The sequence below is a fragment of the Eublepharis macularius genome, chromosome 12 (genome assembly GCF_028583425.1).
Source record: "Eublepharis macularius isolate TG4126 chromosome 12, MPM_Emac_v1.0, whole genome shotgun sequence".
Taxonomy (NCBI): Eukaryota; Metazoa; Chordata; class Lepidosauria; order Squamata; family Eublepharidae; genus Eublepharis; species Eublepharis macularius.
This window is the reverse complement of record NC_072801.1, coordinates 33,427,032-33,451,617: the sequence shown is the minus strand read 5'-3', so window position 1 is coordinate 33,451,617 and position 24,586 is coordinate 33,427,032. Positions and strand designations below refer to the sequence as shown.

At 45.3% G+C, this 24,586-nt stretch overlaps 2 protein-coding genes across 2 annotated transcripts in view; one reads left to right on the top strand and one right to left on the bottom strand.

Moving 5' to 3' along the window:
• EFTUD2 (elongation factor Tu GTP binding domain containing 2) overlaps positions 1-19,561 on the top strand; it is a 34,451-nt gene extending 14,890 nt beyond the window's left edge. Inside the window, exons 11-28 of the mRNA XM_054994848.1 lie at positions 1,496-1,620; positions 3,275-3,338; positions 4,317-4,407; positions 6,535-6,670; positions 7,158-7,285; positions 8,310-8,503; positions 9,579-9,690; positions 10,300-10,440; positions 11,661-11,762; positions 11,979-12,061; positions 12,890-12,976; positions 13,994-14,120; positions 14,837-14,924; positions 15,710-15,828; positions 16,364-16,458; positions 17,298-17,451; positions 18,570-18,677; positions 18,784-19,561. Coding sequence (XP_054850823.1) covers positions 1,496-1,620; positions 3,275-3,338; positions 4,317-4,407; positions 6,535-6,670; positions 7,158-7,285; positions 8,310-8,503; positions 9,579-9,690; positions 10,300-10,440; positions 11,661-11,762; positions 11,979-12,061; positions 12,890-12,976; positions 13,994-14,120; positions 14,837-14,924; positions 15,710-15,828; positions 16,364-16,458; positions 17,298-17,451; positions 18,570-18,677; positions 18,784-18,879 — 2,050 coding nt within the window. The 3' untranslated portion in view covers positions 18,880-19,561. The remainder of the gene's footprint in view (positions 1-1,495; positions 1,621-3,274; positions 3,339-4,316; positions 4,408-6,534; positions 6,671-7,157; positions 7,286-8,309; positions 8,504-9,578; positions 9,691-10,299; positions 10,441-11,660; positions 11,763-11,978; positions 12,062-12,889; positions 12,977-13,993; positions 14,121-14,836; positions 14,925-15,709; positions 15,829-16,363; positions 16,459-17,297; positions 17,452-18,569; positions 18,678-18,783) is intronic.
• An 819-nt stretch (positions 19,562-20,380) lies between these two features.
• On the bottom strand, positions 20,381-22,994 carry HIGD1B (HIG1 hypoxia inducible domain family member 1B). Its single transcript, XM_054995055.1, has 3 exons — positions 22,893-22,994; positions 21,411-21,545; positions 20,381-20,819 (listed from the first exon to the last, which is right to left on the bottom strand). The coding sequence occupies exons 1-3, from the start codon at positions 22,987-22,989 to the stop codon at positions 20,755-20,757; spliced, it is 297 nt and encodes a 98-aa protein (XP_054851030.1). The 5' UTR covers positions 22,990-22,994; the 3' UTR covers positions 20,381-20,754.
• Positions 22,995-24,586: the final 1,592 nt, after the last annotated feature.

Here is a 24,586-nt window from a genome sequence, read left to right as displayed (position 1 = left end):
TTATTTCATGTATGTATGCATACTTTATTTGTAGTCTGCCTTTTTCACTGGGACTCAAGGCAGATTACACAAAATAAGGCAATACAGTCAACAGGATGGGATTTCCAATAGACCGTGCAGTAAGATTTGACTTGTAGAAATCTGGAACTAACCAGAGATCAGAACTGGTGGTGAAGCAAAGTGTAAGTATTAACCTGCCACCTTAGATGATGCAAAAATTACATAGTAGGAACCTCCTTACAGCAACAGACAGCAAAAAAAAGCATTCTTCAAACTCTGTTTGGAAGATGGCCCCCTACCTTGACACAGCCAATCTGGCCACCTGGGTCCATGCCATGGTGATTTCAGGACTAGACTACTGCAATGCACTCTACATAGGTCTTCCATTAAAGTTAACTTGGAGACCCCAGTTAGTACAGAACACCACAGCTTGATTACTATCAGGAGCTAGGTGGAGCATGCATATTACTCCCATTCTGCAATTACTTCATCGGCTTCCCATCAGCTACTGGGCTCAGTTCAAGGTCAAGGCCCTTCACAACCTTGACCTTCTACATCTATGGGACTGTCTCTCAACCTGTGCCCCACCACAGCATTTTCACTGATCTGAGCAGAGTACTGAAGTTGCCACCCCACAAATGGGCAAAATCAACAACTGCCTGTACATGTGTTTCTCTATGGTGACTTTTTACACAGGTAATAGGACTGTGGTGTAAGGATATGGTTCAGAGAGACGCCTCGGTAAAGGGATAGGGACCATACTTCTGTGTACTGTCTTTTGCTGTAATTATGCTCCTACTGGATAATTTCTCCGCATTGTTAATGTGTCATGTCAATTTACTTATATTTTGTTTCAGCCCTGAATTGGATTTCTGTTTGTTTTTCAAATTTCTACTATATTATTTACTGAATTTATTGTTTATTAAATGTTCCAGCTGTTGATTGTATTGACGTACACAGTGTAATCTGCCTTAAGTCTTGTGAGAAAGATGATCTATAAATAATAATAAAAAGAAAATAAATCTGAAAACGTTTTTTAAGTTGGCACACCCCCTCAGTTTTTTTTTTAAAGAAATGTATTCCTTTCATTTTTCAGAAACTTTTAACTGTGTTTAGAATTAGGGTTATCGACTGATTAAAACATTAATGTGGTGTTTGCCTTTTAACCAGTTTATTGCATGTAAGTGTATTTGTCTCTGATCAAAGCCTAAATAGATTTTTTTGAGGAAAGAAGAAAGTATTGAAGAAAGTATGAGAAAATGTATGATTTGGTAAGAAGAAATAATCAAGAGGAGCCTCTAAAACAAAACATGTGCTCTTAGCCTCACAAAACTGATTTTGCCCATATCAGTTAATAATCCACAGCAATTAATCTGCCAGTTAGATCTCACACCCTAGTTAGAATGTGGATCTATTTGATCTCTCCCCCACCCCCACTGTTACCTAAGAAGCAGCCATGCAAATCTGACTTTAAAAATTGCCTCCTTTTTCGTAGCATGTATTCCACAGATGAGAATCTGATCCTTTCTCCACTCCTCGGCAACGTCTGTTTCGCCAGCTCCCAGTACAGCATCTGCTTCACCCTGGGTTCTTTTGCCAAGATCTATGCTGATATGTACGGTAAGGATGGGCCAGAATCTATGTGCATGTTGGGAATATTTTGGCTCTCTTTTTACAAGGCCAGAAAGAGCCCCGTGGCGCAGAGTGGTAAGTGCAGTACTGCAATCGAAGCTCTGACTTTGACTCTTTCTGGCCTTGCAGAAAGAGAAAGGTTACCTTTCTCTCCTTAGAACATATCAGTTCTCCCTCTCTAAAGAACCCGACCACCATAATTACTAGCCTGTTGCTGCCCTGAACTTCTGGGTAAAAATATGCTAGATGATCCTTCATATTTTCCTTAGCAACAGCCTTGCAGTGCTCACCTTGGGTCAAATATTCACTCTCACAATTTCACAGTGAACCTGCAAGATGCTGACAGATCAAGATTGTGTGTGCAGAAAAGCGGTCTTAATTTGATACAAGCCCAGAACTTGTTATCCGTGTCAAGCTTGGCCCTGTGGCAAGGGGAAGTAGTTTCTCTGAGTATGCACAGAGGAACTTCACCTCCCTGCAGAGTAAACGGTCCAGGACTTCCACAATGTCTAGAGGTTTCTGCGTGCATAATTCCAAAATTGTATCATAAGGGCTAGGAACTTCAAGAGGGACAGGCTGGCTTTTCAGAAAGTGAATTCTCTGGTGCTCTCTACATTGTGCTCATCTTCTAAAGGAGGCACACATTTACTGGGGAAAGAGTCAAGAATCTGACTGCCTCTTCATGCATGGTCTGTTCTTGGGCAAGAGGCTCAGCTGTTTCTCTGCAGGAGGTTATGAGGAAGGTCTTGCTCTTTCATTGCTCAGGAATCTTTTAAAAATAACTCTTGGCTGGCTGCTTTTGGAAGGCAATGTGGTCACTTTTCTGAGAAACTCAGCATAGGCTTCTAAGGAACAGGCTTCCAAAGCAAGCTGCTTTGCTGGAGTTTAGCAAGCGTACCAGTTTAATAACTGCCCAGTAGCTAACAAGAGCAGTGTGCTGAGTCCTTCTGTACTTCCAGTCCTCACTTTTGAAACTCTCCCCTTTCCTACTCCTAACTTATCTTTCCTTGGAGGAGGGGGACCATTAACAATGAAGCTGACTTCTATTTGCATAGCCCTCCCCCATCTATATTAGCCCCACACTGGGTCCCTTTCATTCTTAATCACATCAGAGTGAGACAGAGAGAGACGTAGTTGAACTGGCTTCTTTTACAGATTGAGTTAGCTGCATGTGCTTCTTTCCTGCTTCCAGATGAGATTTTAGTAAATGATTTCTGCTTGTGACATTAGAATATTCAGGGCAGGTCCAACTGTGACATGCTAGGATTAAAGGGGAGAGAATTGAGAGACAGTGTTTTATAGTGGTTAGAGTATCAGCCTAGGCTCTGGAGGACCCAGGTTCAAATCCCTGTTTTGCCATGGAAGCTTACTGGGTGACCTTGGCCTAGGCATACATTCTCAGCCTAAGAAAATGATGGAGAGGAAAACTATGCAAGCCACTTTGAGTCCCCATTGAGAAAAAGGTGAGTATAAAGCAAGTAAATAAAATAAATGCCTTACAACTGTATAACAATCTCTAGTTGAAGAGAGAGCTGTCAGTCTGTTTCTCGGGATTCACTACCTGCTTTAAAACCAGAGATGGAAGCTTGGCATAAGAGTTGGCTGCACAGCTGAGATCCCTTCCTCCTTTTGTTTGTTTCAGGAGACATCAATTACCAGGAGTTTGCCAAGAGGCTTTGGGGAGACATCTACTTCAACCCAAAGACGTAAGGAGTGGTTCTCTTCAGTTCTTTCCTCCTCCTTGCTCATCGGACCTTTTCCACTGCAGCTTTTCTTAGGCCCTCGTAAACCCAAACTTTATATCGAGGATTCCAGATATCTGCACTAAGGGAAGAAGCTCAGAGACTTCTCTCCTTGGGCTGTTTAGAGCTTTGAGTTACAGTCCCTTAAAGTCTATCAGATTGTGAACCAAAAAGTGATGGCGAACTCATGGCCAGCACGGGTTCACATTCATCTTTTAAAAGTGTCTTTAAAATGCCTCACAGCCTGATCCTGATAGGGCCCACAGTGCAGAGTTCTTTCTCCCCCCTGCCGACACCTTTTAAAGTGCCAAAACAACCATGGGAAGGGGGGAGGGACACACATCACAGCCGTTTGGGCACTTTAAAAGGCATGGGGAAGTGCTCTGCGGGCCCAATCGGGGTCATTCCCGTGCAGCATTGTAAACATACTTCAAAATGGTGTTGGCGAACCTATGCCTCCCACATGTTCACAGTCACATTTAGTTTGGCCTGATGAGTGGAGATCATGTTAGCCGAACCACTCTCTACCACTTCAGCAGACCTCCATGTGCCACAGACATGCCTGTGAGCCAAACTACCACCTGCAAAGGGCAGATGCACTGCAGAATGGTGCTTACTGAGGAAATGGTGCAAAGTGCCTTGAGCAAATGAGCCAAGCTACACCAGACAGTTAAGGACATTTTAGCCCCAAGATGCTGTGTGTAACCCATAAAGAGAGTCACCTGGGGCTCCAGAGGACCACAGATCTTTCACAGCAGTTATCCTCGTGCTTCCCATTTTTCACTTCTCATATTTGGGGGGGGGGGTTCTCCCCCATTTAGAGGAACTCATAATACTTGGATAGGAACTCTTAAACATCCCAGAATAATCACCATGAAAGGCCTGATAACTAGGCTTTTTTCAGACCCTGCTACACTCCGCTTTGTGCTTTATCTTTTCCAGGAGGAAGTTCACTAAAAAAGCTCCGACTAGCAGTTCCCAGCGCAGCTTTGTGGAGTTTGTTCTTGAGCCTCTCTACAAGATCTTGGCTCAGGTATGCTCTTGACTCCTTCTTGTGGGCCTCTGGCCACCTGTAAATTGTGGATGTTGACAGAGCAGCCTGCTGGGAGCTGGTTTCTTTAAAAAAGTAAAGGGACTGTATTGGAGTCTTGCCTCTCATGTCTCTTCATTCCTTGCTTTTTTTCCTCCTCTGATTTGTTCGACTGTAGTGGCCTGCAGGGTGAGGGTTTGGGCCAAGGTTGTGGGTTCAGTGGAACCATGCAGAAAAAATGCAGAATGTGGGGAAAGGCATGAAATTTAGCTCCCTGAAAATGTCTGCTTTATTTTTAAAAGAAAGTCTCATTTTTACAGCTACAAAGATATGTTTGCGAGTAGGTGAGCCATGCCTGCTGAAATTGTAGAAACCAGAGAGGTTTCTGAGTAAGGTTGTCAGTAGGATGCGTTTTGATGTCCCTGTCTCCCCCATGACTAACAAAACCAGAATAAATTATGCAACGTAAAAGATTATTCAGATGCATTCTGTTTATTTACCCTATGGCATTGTTTATGGAAGTGTTCCTGATATTGGCTGATACTGACAGTCAGTTATCCGCCTTGAGTCTCAGTGAGAAAAGCAAACTATAAATGACATAAATAAATTTATGCAGGTCACAGAATTCAGCTTTTCTTACTGCAGAATCTGGATTTGCCTGAACAGTTCTAACTTTTTTTTATCATGGCAAACATACTGCTCATTTGGGCCATTTTTTGCCATTGAAAGAGTGCCTGTGTGTATGTCCATGTTGCAAAAGATCTAAAAGATGTTGAAAATACTCAGAAGCCTGCATGTGTCAAAGAGCACACTAATATGAACATAAGTGAAACAAATCTCTTGGAAGTATTCTGGAGGATGTTCTGGGGCTGCTCACAGGTACTTCAGGAGTGGGAGTGGATAAAACTGTGGCTTCTCCTTCCATGGTACATGTCCAGTGAAGTCAGGGGGAACAATCCTCTTGGTGGTTCTTCCTGCCAGTGATCATGTTCTGGCTCCTATTACAATAAGCACAGTGTATTAGAAAGGAGCCAGTCTTTCTGGAACATCTCTCCATATAAATAGTATCTATTTTATTATGTCTACTGAAAGATTTTATTGCTTTCTTTAGACATCAACACAAAAGTCTTCACAGTGTATACATCAAAGCACTGGCGACAAAGATCAGTGCAGTAATATTGTTAAAGCAGTACAGCAAGCATAGGAGATAGATAGAAAGGCAGGATTTGGGTTTGGTGGCATCTTAAAGATCAAGATTTTCAGGCTATAAGCTTCTGAGAGTCAAAGCTTTTGTTGTCAGAGACAAGTAGGAGAGGGAGCTTTGGCTCTCAAAAGCTTTATATCCTGAAAATCTTGTTGGTCTTCAAAGTGCCACTGGACTTAAATGTAGAATCATAGAGCTTGAAGGAATCTCAAAGTTCATCTAGCCCACCCCCTTGCACAATGCAGGAAATTCCTACCACCCCCACCCCTCTCCCAGTGATCCCTGCTCAATACCCAGAGGAAGGCAAGAAACCTCCATGATCATGGTTTCATCAATCTGGTCTGGAAGAAAATTCTTCCTGATCTCAAAAAGACAATAGGAATTAATTACCCTGGGCACATAAAAAAGAGCTGAGCACGAGCTCACCCCTTCTCGCTGTCCCTCACTCTACTGCAGAGTATATGGAAAATGTTTTGAAATGAGAAGGCCTTTTTGGGCCTTGTAAAAGTGAGTGGTAGAATTTTAATCCAGTGGCACTTTAGGAACCAACAAGATTTTCCGAGTATAAGTTTTTGAGAGCCAGAGTTCCCTTCTTTGGGATGGTATATGTACTTTCAGTATTCTTGGAAAAGGAATTCTGTAGAATCTGGGCTATAACAAAAAAAGCATTTGAGGAGGGAACTCAAGAGAATGAAAGAGAATGATTGTAGCCAGTGGGAACATGTGTCCATCTATGCATACAGACAGAACTTTTCATGTGAGAGAGAATATTAGAACGAGGGTTTCCTTTGTGAATTGTCTGCCGGATTCAGATTTTCAAGTGTTGGAGCCCCCTTGCCATCTCCACGCCCCTAAGCCTGTCCAACATTTAGGTGTTTTATTGTGTCTCTTGCTTATGCTCAGTTACCTCTCTTGCTTTCCCGCAGGTGGTTGGGGATGTGGATACCACCCTTCCCAGGACTCTAGATGAGCTGGGGATACACCTGACCAAAGAGGAGCTGAAGCTCAACATCCGCCCTCTCCTAAGGCTTGTCTGCAAGAAGTTTTTTGGAGAGTTCACGGGTGAGACCTGCTGTCTTTGCCTCTGCCCACCAGGCTATTGGGCTTCCCTCATGCCAGCCGAAAGGACGGTTCAGGATGCAGGAGCCCACCTGTGGCTGAAAGGGCAAAGAGAAAAAGCTGAGGAGCTGCTACAGTCTTGTGTTGTGGGTTAAAATTAGGGGGCGGCATTTATGGTAGCCACGTTTGCCTGGAAGAGTGTGATAGAATAGGCAGGGAATCCATATTAAGGCAGGGGAGATCTGGGTTCAAATCTGTGCTTTGCTAAGATACTCATTGGCCATTCGTGCTTGCACACCCTTAAGTAGCTAATGGTATGAATCGGGGAGAGGAGATGTGCATTTCCCTAAGCCTCTTGGAGAAGAGCCAGGGTAAAACCGTAACAAAGTAAACCTATGATCTTCGGAATGTGCCTGTTCTATGCACGTCCCTTGTTTTCCTACCCTTGGTTCATGCTGCATCATCATCTCTCTTGATTTTGTTCTCTTAGGTTTTGTGGATATGTGTGTGCAGCACATCCCCTCTCCAAAAGCGGGAGCAAAGACCAAAATTGAGCACACCTACACAGGAGGAGTTGACTCTGACCTGGGAGAGGCCATGAGCGAGTGTGATCCTGATGTAAGGAATGCACTTCTACCTTTGTTTGTAGATGTGGTCTGGCACCTCTAAGCTATGTGCTCTTTTTTTGGGCAAGATCACTCACTCCCATGCCCCGTTTTATACATGAATGGTGCAGGCTTGTGACCAGTAAATGTGGCTGCTGCTGTTTCATCTCACTTGACACTGTAACATGTGCACAAATACTCACGCTGTTCTCAGCACCCTTAAAAACCTACAGTCTTTAGGTATCCTTGGAGAAGCCGCAGACACAGGTACCAGCTTGCCATAAAGTGGCCTTTTGGGGAGTTAGCCAAATGCCCAGATAGCCCAGAGCTGCAAGTCTCCATGGGCCTCTCAGGCAGAAGTCTTTCTGAGCCCTGCTGTTTGGGTTTCCATACATTGTTGGCCTTCCACCCATAGGCTGGGCTCCCCAGGTAGGTTGCAGAGTTTCGCCTCCTGGGTAGTAAAGCCCTACCGAACCACCCTTTTTACTGCTTTCTTTAGAAGGGCCTGCAGTTAATGCGCATGCATGTAGAGCAAGACCGCTGTGCCTCCTGCCTTCTTAGTGCATGTGCTGAAAGAAACAGTGGACGGCAAAGTTAGAAAGCAGTGGAGAGGACTCCTTTTTGGCATCCCCTGCCCCTTTGCCAAAGGTCTCCCTTGTCTTTTCTCCCATCCCCAACTCAGCACAGGCTGCTTGCCTATACACTTCAACACCACCACCAGCCAATGCGGTGTGGAGCACACACACCCTAAGGAGGTTGTAACTCTGGCTCCTCCTCTTCCTGCATGTTGCTTGAACTTCCTGTCATGGGCTTGCAGGTCATTTGGTTCCATGCTGCCATCTGTGGGCTAATGGTGGTATCATTTGCCATAAGTCAGAGTGCTACAAATTCGTTACGCGAGGCAGCTGTTTTTCATCTGAGCTAGCCTGTTATTGTCAAAGTGTCTGATGACTTGTTTCCAAGCCAACTGTATTTTATGACTGTTGTTTACAAGATCTTTTGACTGTTCTTTCCTTTGCCATCTTTTTGTATGAAAGGGCCCGCTCATGTGCCACACCACAAAGATGTACAGCACAGATGACGGGGTCCAGTTCCATGCATTTGGCAGGGTGCTGAGTGGGACCATCCACGCAGGCCAGCCTGTCAAAGTCCTCGGAGAAAACTACACCCTGGAAGACGAGGAGGATTCACAAATTTGCACTGTGGGACGCCTTTGGATCTCAGTGGCAAGGTGGGTGTTTCAGACAGGGTCTTCTCCCAGGGTAACACTGTTTGCCTTCTGTACATCTGGTGTTGCATCAGCAAGATGAAGTTGGGCATGCCCTCTGGAATCTCTATTGTCATTGAGAGTGATGCTTGAAAGCAGGCAGGAGTGTGTATCTGCATGCTGAGCAAGATTGTCAATGGTCAAGGACTGTGCGGGATTCCTTGGGACAGTTTCTTTTGGCTCCAGCTTGCCTGTGCCCATCTCCCATCTCTGTGCCTGTATTGATTTGCTGTTTTTTTTAAAAAAAAACTTTGCCCTTGATCTTTGGACCTTTAATTTAGCTCCTCCTTATGCTACTTTAAACTTTTACATCAGGAGGATCCAGGTCACAACCACATTTCTTATACTTACACACACACAGCTTCAGGTTTACCCGGCCTTTTACCTCTAGAACACCATCCCTTTTTTGTTTGTGTGACCTCTATATTACTGCCTCCTTGACTCCCTCAAAAGGTTTGACACTTTAACTACTGCATCGCACTAGTTCACATTGCTCATGCATAGTTGGGTCCGTCTCTGCAAACTTCAGGACTAGAAGCTTGTTTATTATCACTAAATGTTCAGGTACTGAATTCTGCACATGATGCCAGTGGCGATTTTGCCAGAACTTCCTTGCATATGCGCATGAAACCACTCCAGTATACTGGCTCCTCTGTTATAACCTGATGTCTGTTTAGTCCCTTTAATAGCTACTAATGGGGGCACGCCAGTTCTATTCTGATATCTTTGGTGGCCCACTCTTGGCAGAGGTGAAGAGTGATAAAATTGAATTACTGGGTTTATTGACTAAGAAGTCCACAACACTGAGGTGGAAACCTTTTTTCAATTACCAATAGCAGTAGCTGTTGTCTAGAAGAGACATAATGTAATCACCTCCATATGCTTTAGTCTGCTCTTACAGGTGTAGCAAAAGTCCACTTACCTTAAAAGACAGGCTGCAACTGCTGCTGCCTGAAAACTGAGGACAGTTTCCTTTCTAGGAAAAATAAGAACACCATAATGGCACTAATAGGTCTCTTTTTGGGGTATTTTATTTCAGGTACCACATAGAAGTCAACAGAGTCCCTGCTGGCAACTGGGTTCTTATTGAGGGGGTAGACCAACCTATTGTGAAGACAGCCACCATCACCGAACCCAGGGGCAATGAAGAGGTAGAGTAGCCGGCATTCCTTCTGTCTTGTTTCTAGAGATAAAAGATTTCAGAACAGCAGTATGCATGTCTTGGAAAGGCAACCAAGGTGGCACTCAATGGATTGGCACTCTTACCCTGCCTACCTGTGTCTTGTCGGAATATTTGAGGATATACTTTGACGTCACAGACACTCAGCCAATCAACAGTTTATTTTAGCTTAGTTACGTTAAAAAAGCTCCTTCCCTCTGGGCAATCCTGGTGTAGGTTTTGATGAAGAAGCAGTGAGGCTGCACTCATTCTCTCTTGTCCACCACCCCACCCCACCCTTCCCCCAACAAATCCTAGATGGATCAGTGAAGGTCCCCTGCCAGAGAGCATTCAGTCTACCAAGTCTTGTCTGGCAGAGGATGAAGGCAAAGTCCCCTCTTCCTCTGGAAATTTATGCCTTGTAACCAGAGTGGGTGGAGGGCTGCCCTAGAGTTTGAGAAATGTTGACTAACCAACTTTACAAAGTGATTGTGAGAATCACTGGTGAGAGCTTACTGGCTGCCTCTAAGAGCTTCTTGAAGAAAGGTCAGGGACAGGGTGTTAAAGCGGCTGTTTGTTGTACATTCCTGTTTCGTTGCAGGCTCAGATCTTCCGTCCCTTGAAGTTCAACACCACATCCGTCATCAAAATAGCAGTGGAGCCTGTAAACCCTTCTGAGCTCCCCAAGATGCTGGATGGCCTGCGAAAAGTCAACAAGAGCTACCCCTCTCTCACCACCAAGGTGTGTGATTGCTTCAAGGCGGGGTAGGGGGTCAGACTGAAAGACATGGAAAAGTTGGAGCAGCTGAAGAGAAGAGTCAGCGATCATAACTTTTTCTTTAGCCAGTCCACAAGGCCTACAGTTCTGCTCCTAAAACTTCCCAGTTTCCATCAAAGAGCAAGAAGACTTGCTGGAGAAACCCAGATGTGTTTCGGGAAAACAGGAAATGAAAAGGAAATGCAGCCATAAGACATTCCTGCTTTGCCAGAAAAATAGCAAGGTCTTGTCTAGTTGGTTCAGGTTTGGAAGTTGGAGATTTCTGGGTTAATTGTCCTTCAAAGGTCTTCGGAGCAGATGTTGGCCGATTCCAGATGACTAACCTTAAGTCGCTTCATGCCGCCCTCTTCCGGATCGTGACGGGGAAAATGCGAAATATCGCGTTTCCTCGCGCGAGTTTTGCGCAACGATGCGCAAAACTCGCGCGAGGAAACGCGATATTTCGCATTTTCCCCGTCGCGATCCGGAAGAGGGCGGCATGAAGCGACTTAAGGTTAGTCATCTGGAATCGGCCGTTGATTAGCTTCTTCCTGAACGCAAACGTCCATTGACCCCATCATTGTTAAAGCTCACAACATTCTCTGAAGTGACCCGCATTTTATGGAATGGCCTGCTTGTTGAGGTTAGGCAGTCTCCCACTTTCCTGGCATTTCACAAACTATACAAAATTAGTTATTATTCAGGAGGGCACTTTTACAAAGATGATAATGGCATGGTTCAGGAAGAGTGCTTTAATAAAGGCAAAGAAACTGAGGCTATACTACTGTGTATAGTATGTACTGTCTGCTGTAGATATTATCCCATTATGTAATTTCTGCATTGTTTAATATACCATGTTAATACTTAGGTATTATTTCAAATTTTTACTTGGTTTTAATTTCTGCAATACTAATCCTATTACATTGCTTATTTGATGTGCCATCCTACTGATTGCATTGATTTAGTCTGTGTAATCTGCCTCGAGTCTCAATGAGAAAGGCAGACTATAAATACCATGAATCAACCAGGGCATGCCGAATCTGATAATGGCCAACCCATCTCTTGCCTTGCTGGTTATCTGTCCTGTGGACAGAGAGATTTGATTTAAGTGCAGTTCCACCAGATTCAGCTATAAAGTCTTTGCTCCCCATGCAGCCATCCCACGGTGTATGTGTATGAAGTTTATCCTAAGTTTGTGCCTCCAGGTAGAAGAATCCGGGGAACATGTGATCCTGGGCACAGGCGAGCTCTATCTTGACTGTGTGATGCATGACCTACGGAAAATGTACTCAGAGATCGACATCAAGGTATTAAAGAGGTTGCCTTCCTCCTTGACTTAACAAGGGCACCTTCTGGCCAGTACATTGGGCTTCATTTTGGTTTGGTCATTAGAAACGTGCAAGGGGAAGTTGCCCTGTTGCCCTGTGAAGTGCTGCCTGAATTCTGGGGGTGGGGGTGGGGCGCTTTATGGTTGAAACAGATATTTATTTAATGCTCTCATTTCTCTGCCTGCATTTTTAAAGGTCGCTGATCCTGTGGTAACATTCTGTGAGACTGTTGTAGAAACGTCTTCCCTGAAGTGTTTTGCTGAGACACCCAATAAGAAGTAAGCTCTCCAATCGGCGTCTTAAATGCAAGCCAGGAGTGTTATGCTGCTGCAGACAAAGCAGATGCTATCTTACCATGGACTGACACATGCCCTGTATGCTAGAAGTCAGAATTGGCTAGCTCTGAGCAGGAGCAATTCATTCAGTTTGGGGAGCAACAGACTAAATAGGTTGCAGACAAGGGGAGGATTATGCATTCGTGCAACATGGAACCTCCTCAAAGACGCCTCCCTTGGGCAGCTCTCCTTGTGCAGTGAGCAGCCTGTTTCCCCTCAGCCCAGGATTGGGGTGTTTTTGCCATACTGTCATAGGGTGTTTCCCCTCAAGGCGGAGAATAGAAATATAAGGGAAATATAATGTTGCTTGGAAGGAAGGTAAACCAGCCCTGTGGGAATCGGGAATCATTTGATGCCCACAGGCCCCTTTTGCTCACAGCTGCCATTCTTAATCATGGGCTACTTCCAAACTGACGTTCAGAATCAGGAAACCGATTGACGCTGCTCAGAAAATCAACCCCAATTTTTCTAAAGAAAAGAGTGTTGGAGGCAGTGGTGACATTCTTCAGATAGTTACAAGGCTCTTTAAGTAGAAGAGGGATGACAGTGGCTCACCTTCAGCCACCAAAACCGGAAGAAGGAGCAAGGGTTTCAAACGATCAATTAGGTCCCCTTCCTAATTCTTTCCTGCTGCTTCCTGCTTGATTGAGTTGCAGAATGAGGTTGCAGGATATTTTTTGTTGGTGGTGTGCTCTCTCTAGCTTTTCTGTGGAAAATACTCCTCTTGCTTGTCCTCCTGACCGGCTGAATGCCATTTTTCTGTCTGCTCAGGAACAAGATCACAATGATTGCTGAGCCTCTGGAAAAGGGTCTGGCAGAAGACATTGAGAATGAAGTGGTGCAAATCACATGGAACAGGTATGGAGAAGGCAAATGAGCTGGTTTGATGGTGAAAAGTTTAGGTTGGAGGTGCATGCCCCAAAGAGTATGAGCCGTTCTTCATGCTGCTCTTGGTTGTCTCCAGCTCTGTAGTCCTATGTTTGTGATGCCGTGGCTAGAAAGGCTGATGCACTTTAAAACCTAAATGCTAATTTAAACCAGGGGGGGGGTTGTGCCCTCGGAGCACCCTCATGCCTACAACAGGCAGTGCCTAAAATGGCATGGAAGCTGGGCCTGCACAGTTGGCAATCATTGAAAAAGTGGAGATGGGAGGCTTGGTGGGTCTCGCAAATGGAAAGGGATCGAGAGGAAAGCAGGTTGGAGAAGTCTCATAGAAGGCTTAAGTATTAAAATGTGATGTAAGGAAAAGGCAGAACAGTTATTTCTCAAATTCAGAGGGGGAAGAACTGGAAGCTTTGTGGCCAAGCTACCACAGAGTGATTTGTGGATGTCTGTTAGAGCTGTTGCCCAAGTTAAAGAAATTGTAGAATCTATTAAGAGCTTGAATCGATCAGTCCATTCAAGCTTTGTGAATTTGTAAATGGCTAGGGCAACCATTCTGAACAAAAAGCGTTGTTTGTTTTTAGGCATCCCATCTTAGGCTTTCCTGTGTGTCAGAGCTCTTGGGGAATGCTTCTGCCTCCTGCCATTATTACAGTGATGTACTAAAAAGCTGTTAAGTGTTTGCTATCTGGATCATCAAGCTGCCTTTTTAATTGAGCTAAAGGTTTTTGCCCAAATTACACATTTAATGAGACTAAGCAGATTGAGTGCAGCCACAGCAAAACACACCTGTGCTTTAAAAATCATAGAAGAGTGATGTATCCCAAGGAAGCTGCAATCTTTCCCAAAGAAATGCTAAAGGAGAGACTGGACAAGATCTGTTAAGGATTTTAGGGATCTATTCAGTTTGGATTGGGGGAGCAAGATGGTTAAACTGGCTGACACACCCACAGCCTTCCTTTCTTTTGTAATTATTTTCATGTCTCCCACTAGGAAAAAGTTGGGAGAGTTTTTCCAGACCAAGTACGACTGGGATTTGCTGGCTGCCCGTTCCATCTGGGCTTTTGGGCCAGATGCTACTGGGCCAAACATCCTGGTAGATGATACCCTGCCCTCGGAGGTAAGGACCCAGCAGGTCCGGGGGGTAGGGATGGGGAGGAAAGTTTGGAGTTAGGATTGTGTTTCAGCCTGCACTGCTCAAAGGCTTTTTTCTCCAGGGCACCTTCATTTTTAGAGCCACGTGCCACAGCTTGCACATCCAGAGAAGTCTAATCCTGTGACCCGGAAATAAATTGTGCAAACGATGCTCGTGGGGATTGAAACAAAAAAATATTCACATGATTCAGTAAAAGCTATATTCAGATTTTGTTGTTTGCAGAGCCAGAATTGTAGGGTGGGGGGAGCAATTTTATGCAGAGGTTTAACACTTGGCGTCCAGAGAAGACCTGCACGTTATGCTTGGAGCAAGAAATGCATCTTGCAAGCATCTGCAAATCAGTGTTGTGGATGTATACACTACCTGTTGTCTGCCTCATAATAATAATTTCCTAGTTGGTGCTGTGCCAAATTGTGGCAGTTGCCTTGGCCATCCATCTGTGGCCCTTTTTGTTCACATTCAGCTTAAGGGGCCTGTAGTGGGCTCGCTCTGCTCAGTTCTTGTCCTCCCCAGTTGATTTGAGGTCTGGGTGTGTTTAGCTTTTTCTCTCTGTAAAATCAGACATAACAATTTCAAAGGCATTTGTACGGGGAGAGCTTCAGCACATTACTGAAGTAAGTATTAAGTATTCCGGATAGTCTGCACAGGCTAATTTCTGCTGATGGGCTGCTTCTTTGCAGGTTGACAAAACCCTGTTGGGCTCTGTGAAAGACAGCATCGTGCAGGGCTTCCAGTGGGGGACCAGGGAAGGACCTCTCTGTGATGAGTGTAAGCAAAAAATCAAGCAACATGACACCATACATCCTCAAACCTCTCCCATCCCTGGGCATGTGTTCTAGAGAAAATGACTGTTACCTCTTAATGAGTCTGAATTGACAACTGTGTCAGCCATTGTTCCATGTTAATTATTTGGGGTCAGTCCCAGGTCACTGTGCTTCTCTAGTGAACTGTGCCCAGTGGAGAAGATAATTCTGCTGTGGTGTGTCTGATTGTCTATCCCGGGGTGAGAGATGAATCACAAGCCCCTGATCTTGCCAGAAGCTATTGACTTTCCCATCTTGCTTCACTCCTGGATCTGTTCTTACATCCAAACACATCAGAGATTGAAGGACATTCAAATGCTCTTGTATGGTGACTAATTTCATAAACAGGCCTTTGCATGATCAATTATCCTGAGATTAATAGTTCCTTAAATTGCTTCGGTCTCTATTGTAAATCAGAGGCCAAAATGAAGAAAACCTCAAGGAAAAGGGGCCCCTGAACAATCAATCTTGTTATGAATGACTGTTGTGTTTCCCTCTCTACATAAAGAGAGGTTTTGGATGCAGAAGGTCCCAGGTTCAATCCCCAGCATCTCCAGTTAAAAGGACCAGGTGGGAGGTGATGTGAAAGACCTCTGCCTGAGACCCTGGAGACCCACTGCAAGCCCGAGTAGATAGTACTGAAATTAATGGACCAATGGTCTGATTCAGTAGAAGGCAGCTTCACGTATGTTTTGTGGAGGATGGCCTGCTTTTGTCCCTCATGTTGTGCTTCTCTTTCTTTTACCCAAGTGATCCGCAATGTCAAGTTCAAGATCCTGGATGCGGTGATTGCCCAGGAGCCCTTGCATCGGGGAGGGGGGCAGATCATCCCAACCGCCAGGAGGGTGGTGTATTCCGCATTTCTTATGGTAAGGACTGGCCTGCAGCTCCTTGCATGGCATCAGTGCCCAGCTGCCCTATTCAGTATTTGAAGTGAGGGGTTGGAGGATAGAAGGGTGTGGAGCCTGTGTGCTGAGAGGGATGCAGTCCTACCACTGCTTAAGCACCGGAGAAGGCTTGCCTGTAGGTTACCCTTATCTGGAAACCCTTTTGTGAGAGAACTTTGCCTCTGCCCTTGTAACGTGTTGTTTCCCAGTGCTGTGTGCGATTGCAGCGTCACAGACAAGTCAGTAGTGTAACTTGTAGACTAGCCCTAATTATCTGGGAACTTGGTTTCATCGTGTCTAGCTCATTTTGGCTTCTGGATAAAATCATGATTTCCCAATGGTGCATTAATGGAAAAAGGTGGCCCCGGCTTAAATACTTCGGTGTGATAATTAGGGGGGTGAGGTGGGACACACTACTATCCATTGGGAAGTAAGAAAGGCAGCTGCAGGGGGGAAGTGATGTAGAACATGTCCACCTCTTGGAGTAAACAAGGCTCTGTTGTTCTGCTTTCCTCAGGCCACACCACGGCTGATGGAGCCCTATTACTTTGTGGAGGTCCAGGCACCTGCTGACTGTGTGTCTGCAGTGTACACTGTCCTAGCCCGGCGTAGGTGAGTGTCCGTGTTTGCTGACTCCTCAGTTGTCGGCCTGCTATAAATGTGAGGTTTGGAAGTGCTCCCATTCAGCATGTTTTTGGAGGCTCATCTGAAGCCTTGATACTTGATTGAAATTCAGCCATAAGCTGAGTGCCTTTAGCCATGTACAAAAATTAAACAAAATACCATGCGTCTTTCTTCTTCTCCCTTAGTGTTTTCCTTTAACTGGTCAATCTGACTACCAAAGAAATGGGGAGACATCCTCCTCACCTGCCTTGTCCCTTCTGCCAATTACATTTAGCCCTCCACATTCTGTGACTGGGATTTGCCAGTGGCCAAGGATTTCGTCTGTCAATGACCATGGAATTTTTTAAACATGGTTTTATATTTTTTTTCTCCCCCCACCCCCATCCCCCGTGTGTCTGTGAGAGAGAGAGAGACTGAAAGGCGGCTTTGGATACCTTCAGGCAGAGAGTGATTTATAAGTGTTATAAATAATTACATCAGATTTTGTATATTTCTAAGACTGGATTTAAAAGTGTACCTAGGATCAAAACAGTAGCCCTCTGTTTCCTCCCCTTAGTATCATTTAATAGTAGGACAGTCCACATTTTGTGTCACTATGCTTCACATTTACATTCACAGATAGCAGCCAATGAAATGGGTCAGGGCAACTCAGAAATGCAATGATGTCCCTTGTTTTGTGCTGTAGTTGTACCTGTGCACCTTCCCAATTTACCCTTGCCCATCTGTTTTTGATCGTCCTGTAGTGAACACAGAAGACCTCTTGAGCTGGCGCTGGAAGCGCAGTTGTTATCACTTGGGGAAATTTAGACTTCTTTATTTTCTTACAGAGGACATGTTACGCAGGATGCGCCAATCCCAGGCTCCCCTTTGTACACCATCAAAGCCTTCATCCCAGCAATAGACTCGTTTGGGTTTGAGACGGACCTCAGGACACACACCCAGGGACAGGCATTTTCTCTATCCGTCTTCCACCACTGGCAGGTAAGGGTATAGAAGGGCTGAGGCCACTCAGTGGTCCAAACTCTTAACCCATCATATTTTGTTATGTAAAGGCAGCTCTTCCCAGCAGGAACCCAAAGGGCAGGAGTTGTGACTGACTTCTGTAGCTGCGAAGTAGAGCTGTATGTGTTTTGTGCCCAACAAAAGCTACATTAAGCCTAAAGGTAGCCCATATTCTGTGCCAAGGAGCACACAGTTCTGCATCCTGAATTATGCTAATTAATGTTTATTTTGCATGAATTCACAGAATTGATTTATTTATACCCCACCTTCTCACTAGTAGGGACCTTAAGTGGCTTTGCTGTTCTCCTCTCCTTCACTTTAACCTCACAACTGTTGGAAATACAATGTCTTGTGTGCAGAGAAGGCAGAAGACAAAGAATACCTGCAGGGGGCAGAAAGTCTGACAGTTAGATAGGTCGCAGGATGGAATCCTTCTTTCTGCCTCTCTTCTGTTCTTCTTGCATGTCTCCAGATTGGTATTCTTAGGCTACTTCCTGCTGCTTCCCGGAAGTCCCTCTCTCCCAGTTTAGTAAGGTAGTATCTGTTCTGTTTCTCTGCTTTCTATCAAAGTTGTAGTTCCTGAATAAACTCTTTTCATTCATTCCTTAATCAGACTCAAGATCATTCCTAAGATACACCATACCCTACCAGAACAACCCTGTGAAATAGGCTAGGCTGATACAACTGGCCCAAGATCACCCAACAAGCTTCCGTGTCAGGGTAGGGATTTGGAGCTGGGTCTCCCAGATCCTAGTCTGACACACCACACTTGCTTTGATCTCCCCTTTTTTTCTTTTACTGGAAGTCTTGATTGGTCTCTCCTCCCTCCCTCAGTCCCTTGATCCTGCTTTCCAGCTCTGTAATTCTGCAAAAACCATCTTGGTGATGTGCTGGAAAATCCCAGAGGTTTTCCACTCCACAAGTACAGTTTCAAATGGACTCCGTATACCTATACTGACTGTCGCTATGGCCAGTCCTGCATGGAGTATCCCTTTCCTTGGTGACTGATGAGGGATTCTCTGTGTGCCTAGACTGACCCATAGACACAAGATAACGAGGATTCTTTCACCCACCACTCAGTGTTCCCTACATTCCAGATTGTGCCAGGAGATCCTTTGGACAAAAGCATTGTGATCCGACCTCTGGAGCCCCAGCCCGCCCCTCATCTGGCCAGAGAGTTCATGATCAAGACCAGGCGCAGGAAGGTAAGGCACACAAACTGGGAGGCTGTTCACCTCTGTTCCTGCCATGCAATCAGATCCCCTCTGCCCCCAAGTCTAATGCTTGCCATCCCCTGATTTTCTCCCTCAGGGTTTGAGCGAAGATGTGAGCATCAGCAAGTTCTTCGACGACCCCATGTTGCTGGAGCTGGCCAAGCAGGACGTGGTTCTGAACTACCCCATGTGATCTTGCAGGTTCCCAACTCCTGGACAGCAGCAGTCTCCCAGGAAGGGCTTGGCCATCCTTCTCCTTCCTTCCCACCTTCCTGTGAGGCATGGCTGTGTGTCCCCAAGGCAGCTTTTTGCCAGCGGCCATTGGGTCATAAAGGCAGGCACTGCTCCCCTGTCATGAACAGGGTAATCCTCCCCTTCTCTTCCTGGCCAGGCTTGCAGTGGCCTTCCAGTGGGCAGGCATGACCAGTTCCTTGTGTCGTCAACCTGCCTCTCTGTGTAGAACTCTGTGAGAGTGCATGTTTTTGTCCTCCTGATTAGATGCTCCTCCCTGCCCCAGAGAAAGCATCTCTGTGTGTGTGTTAAACTGCCGCAAACTCTTGTTCATCCATCCTCAAGTATGAAGATTTGCTGCTTGAAACTTTCCCCTTCTGACTGAATTGTACATTTGCCAGAGGGGTCAGAAAGGAACCTGAGTGGCAGTTCCTTGTGGCTGAGTCCAAGCAGTTCCTGTTGAGAACAGGAAACAAGAGCCCACCCAAATTTTTGGTGTTGTTTTTCCCTTTCACCACAAGCCTGGCATCCTTTGGGTGCTGATTGCTTGTGCAGGCGGCCCATAGCCGCCAGCATTCTGAAGCTGGGCAGGACATTTCAATGGGGATGGGGGGGGGGTTAAAGAGAATAAATATTTTTACAACTTGTAACGACTAGTTCTTGGTTTCTTCTTTTCCATTTTGACTGTGGTGAGTGTGAGTCAACATAGTACTGCATAAAGCTTTTTGCACTAGTACAAAAAATGTGTCCCAGTGCACATGAAAAGGAATTGCCAGAGACTAAAGCTAACACTGTGGAGCTCCCTTCTGCCAAATCAGGCCTTTGGACAACGTCTCAAGTCTTAAGCCAGTGAGAACTCTTCCCTACCCCACAGCCTGCCTCCCCATATTAGTCATCACTAAAATCTTTATTTCTCAGTATCACAGCCCGGAAGTGTTAGTTGACACGCTTACATAAAATTCTTAGTTCCCATTCCTCCCCTACCCCATGTTACACAAATAAATAACACTAGTGAAACCTTATTTATCAGTTACAAACATTTTTAGATCACATTTAAAATAATGATATTTAATCCTTAATATTGCCCTTAAATCATGTGGGAAAAGTGCTCATTTACAAAGGCAGATTATAGTGGAACTTGCAGGCCACGGTCCCTTCACAAGGAAAGCTTCCCAGAAGAGAGGATGTTAACTTTTTACGTTGAAGCAGAGAACAATAGGGTGGGATCCAGCATTGTGACAGCTGAAGGTCCTCGCAGATGTGGAATTTTCCTGCTTCCTTCCCCTCGCCCCATCCCAGGAAACTTTGATTCATGGGGTCATAGGACTGCTGCCAGGTCTAGGGGCTGTAGAGGAGGGGGATGGAAGAGGGTGAGAGCTCTCTACAGATCCAACTTTTGTAAATGCATCAAATTCGTATACCCTGTTTTGAATTAGATGTGTGGGGTTTAGTTGGTGGGCATTAATATAGACAAATCTGGATGAGTGGCTGTCATGCTTGTCACGTAGGAGGAAAAAGCTGTTTAAGAGAAGGCTGGCCAGGCAGCAGAGGGAGAGCAGGAGTCTCAATAAGGACAGAGGAGCCTGCGGAGGGATCCCTTAACGGACCTACCCTTAAGTCTCTCTTCTCAATACAACTTTCTGAAAAAAAGTATATACATCAGAGTAGTGTTTTTGACAGAAATTTTGATTCTGTATTAAAGGAAGGAATGGAGTCTTCAGGAGCTGTTTCTTCTGCAAGAGCAAATTCAGTGACTTCTCAGCCTTGTTGGGATTACCACAGACATCTTCAGAGTCACTCAGGGGAAAGGGAGAAACCAGCCCCAGCCATAGCCTGTCTATTTCTGGGGTTCAGCTGGAGATGGTTTCAGGAAGTGCTCTTTGTACATGCTGTAGACAGCACCTTTAGGGGAGAAAAAGCAGTTTGTGCAAAGGATCGGGGGGGGGGGGGATAAAAAATACAACACCCTTTAATCTCAGCAATTAGCTTTGTGTAATGCTGTTTCTGCTGGCCAGGAAGGGATTCTGAGATAGGCAGAGCACTGAAGGGACCCCCACCATTCCCCTCAGAAGTCCTATGAATTTGCCATCTGGCTTCTTAAAAGTCCACTAGACAGTGGCCATTCATTTTCAGACTGGTATTCTCAGCAAGAATATCAGCAAGAGTTCAGTAGCACCTGTAAGACTAGGGTATAAGCTTTTGTGAGTCTGTGAATAAAATGGAGCAGATGAGAATTACATAAACCATTTTGGGTCCACGGGGAGAAAGGTGGGAGTATAAATGAAGTAAATAAATAAAATTCATTTTATCCTTACAACAAACTTGTGAGGTAGGAAGGGCTGAAAGAGTGACAGAAGATCACCCAATGAACTTCATGGCAGTGTGGAGACTGGAACTCGGGTCTCCCAGATTCTAGTCTGAATCTAACCACTGCACAACACTGCTAGATGAAGTGCTCTGTAGACAACTGCACCTTTCTGCTCTTCAGCTTACCAAGAGTTACAGCACCAACCACACAAGCCTGGGCAGCCACCCGAGTGTGAATTAAGTGGACGGACATCTTCATGCTCCCCCTTTCCTTCATTCGGTAAAGACCATAGGCTGCTACAACCACAAACCCCACCATGCCTACAGGAAAAGAAAAGCCAAAGATTAAGTTTTTAAATGCCCAGTGTTCACCCATACCCATCCCAAGTAGCACATTTTCTAGCTACCACAGCCATTTTCTAGCTACTACAGAATGCACTGAGACTTGTCCAATCTTTCCTATCCTAAGCATCCTAGGAAGCCGAGCTGCTCTTACACTTAGGTGGGTCTTCCTAATATTTTAAGCATTAAAAATGTTTCATAATTCCTTTATGATCTTTACACTAAAATATAGTGGCTAATAAAAAAGTCTGTATCTAATTCCTTGTAATGTAAAATCCAGAATTGCTTCATATTTCTAATTAATGGATTGCTGCTGATGATTTTGGGATCTCATAAGTAGAAAACTTAGCACTTGCAGAGTCCATCTCTGTTGCTTTGTGATAATAGGAAATGGTGTCAGAATACACCTTCAACTTCAGAAATGCAACTTCAAGAGGAAACTGGAAGCAGCAAAAGAACAACAGCAAGACTTCAAAAAACAAACAAGGGAACTTAACAATGGTGAGGGGCTTTAATTTGGTAGTAAAAAAGATGTTTCAGTGGGTACAAGAGATCCTCAGTTGAATTTCCAGGAGCTCCAGCAAAATACGGGATATCAGGAGGACCTGTCTGTCTGAGACCTTAATAACAATAATAACAACAACATTCGATTTATATACCGCCCTTCAGGATGACTTAACACCCACTCAGAGTGGTTTACAAACTATGCCATTATTATCCCCACAACAAAACACCCTTTGAGGTGGTTGGGGCTGTGAGAGCTCCTAGAAGCTGTGACTGACACAAGGTCACCCAGCTGGCCTCAAGTGGAGGAGTGGGGAATCAAACCCGGTTCTCCAGATTAGAGTCCCATGCTCTTAACCACGACACCAAACTGGCTCTTCAAGAGCCGGGAGGGCTGGGCTGGGCCTGAAGGACAGAAAATCTGACAAGGGGAGGCAGCTTCATCTGCTCATAGGTCCAGATTTCTAGCCCTGCACTTCCCCGGACTCTGCCCCCAGTCCAGGTGCCAATTTGATACTTGCCAGTTTGATACTTGGGGCATGACATCTGCCTCTTAATAATTTACTGTTCAGTGACTTAGATCTCTGCCATTGATGGGTCTTCTTGATGGTTGCTTGCCCACCTTCCACAGCTTGGCTTGCGCTGCCCCTCGCTTGTTTGAGTGTTTTCCCTCCCTCCCTCCCTCCCTCACCGCAACAAGACCCTCTTTGTGCTTCTCTCAGACTTTCAATGCAGCACTATCTTGCTGCACTGGAAATGGGCAAAGATCATGCATCAATTACAGGGAAGGGGAACGCTTCAGTCGTCGCCCTCCCAACTCACCAACTGGCATCAAAGGACTCTTCCGTGCTTTTTGTAGAAGTTTGGTACCAACAGTACTTTCACGCTCTGGAGTCCAACTGTCATTGTCCGCTGACATTTGGAAGCTGCAGAAACGGATTTCAACATTACAAGCTACAGGGAAACCCACTCCATAGTCTTAAACACCTTTTAAAATAAAAGTGTTTGAATCTCACTGACAAGCAAAGTAAATTCACAAAGATAATTCTGTGGCAGATTTCCAACAATAACCTGAAGAACTAGAATACATCTGAAGAACTAGATCCTTAAAAACTGAGGCTGGAAATCTGTCTCTTGGATCGCTGGTGTTGGCTGAATGGGCCAGGCACAGATGAGTTGGAATGCTGGCATTGTGTCCTTGAAGCAACCTGAGACTGGGGCAGAGATACTTCCAGTGGCAGCCGGGAAGTTATCTATGCTTCAGAAACATGAGCCATATTTGCTAATACTGTCCCAGAGATACACAAAGAAGAAATCCCAGTAAGCAAATAAACACAATGTTATTGGATCTAATAAAGCCAGGCCTGTGATCAAGGACTCACCTGCTTTCCAGCAGTTGTTGGTCCTCTTTGCTACTTTGCCCCATTTTTCTTTCCCAAAGTTGTGCCGCTTCTGATGGCTGCTATGCTGCAATCTCCCTGCAGTCTTCCTGTGCAGGGCTGTTTTTCACAAGGGTTGAGGATGTTTCCCATCTTCTCACCTTAAGGTTACAACACATTCCCCACAGTGGCCTGTTCCTTGATCTTAAAAGAAGGAGATGGTTGGCCACTCAATCTGTACTACTTAACCCTTGCTCAGCTGATATTCCTTCTACAACTAAGGAGTAAACAGACATGAAGAGCACCACACAAACCCATCTAACAAAAGCAGCGGATGATGCTAGAATTGACTGCAGATATTTTAGAGGATAGAAGACAACATAGTTAGTTAAATTATATATGAGTGGCCCAATCCCATCTGCTATAAATATGCTCTTTTTCTGTGTGTCCTAGTAAATTACTGTCTGTGTTTTGTTTTGGAGGATGCTTTTTTAAAAAAAAAAATCAGCATGTACACATTTGCCATGAAACACAGCATCTTCCCTATGCTCACAACTGCCAATCCAGAGAGTATCTTCCATTCCCCACTCTCATAGCTGCAACTGCAAGTCAATAGACAGGCTTCTTGGAATGTTGTGAAGAGGAAATAAGCACAACATGTGGTGGACAGAGAAGGGATGTCAGCATAGTGTGTGTGTGCAGACTCTCCTTGGGGTGAGAACAGGGAGTCCCAGTTTTCCTCTGGGAAATGCTGGTATCTGATACCCCACATCAGGCATGGTCTTAGCTATGGGACATCCATGGCAGCTGCCCCGACCACAGAAGGCTCTGACTGCTCCCCCAAATGGAGGGGGAAATAAGAGGATGAGCAAGCGGCTCCTGCTGGTGCTCCCTCCCACCCCTTCTGGCTCTTGGGTAGCTGGCTCAGCTCTGGTAGTAGCCACATATGCCTGCCCCCTCTGGGGTTTGGGCAGCAGCTGGTCCTCTCAGTGGCCACCATGTGCACCTGCCTTGCACAGAGTGAGGGCTGCCCCTTGCTTGAGCCTGGGTTGGCCCTGGGAGGGGAGCGGCAAAGATTCTGGAACCCCATCTGAAACTTTTGCCCAATACTACCCCTGCTGTGCATGTTCACTATTC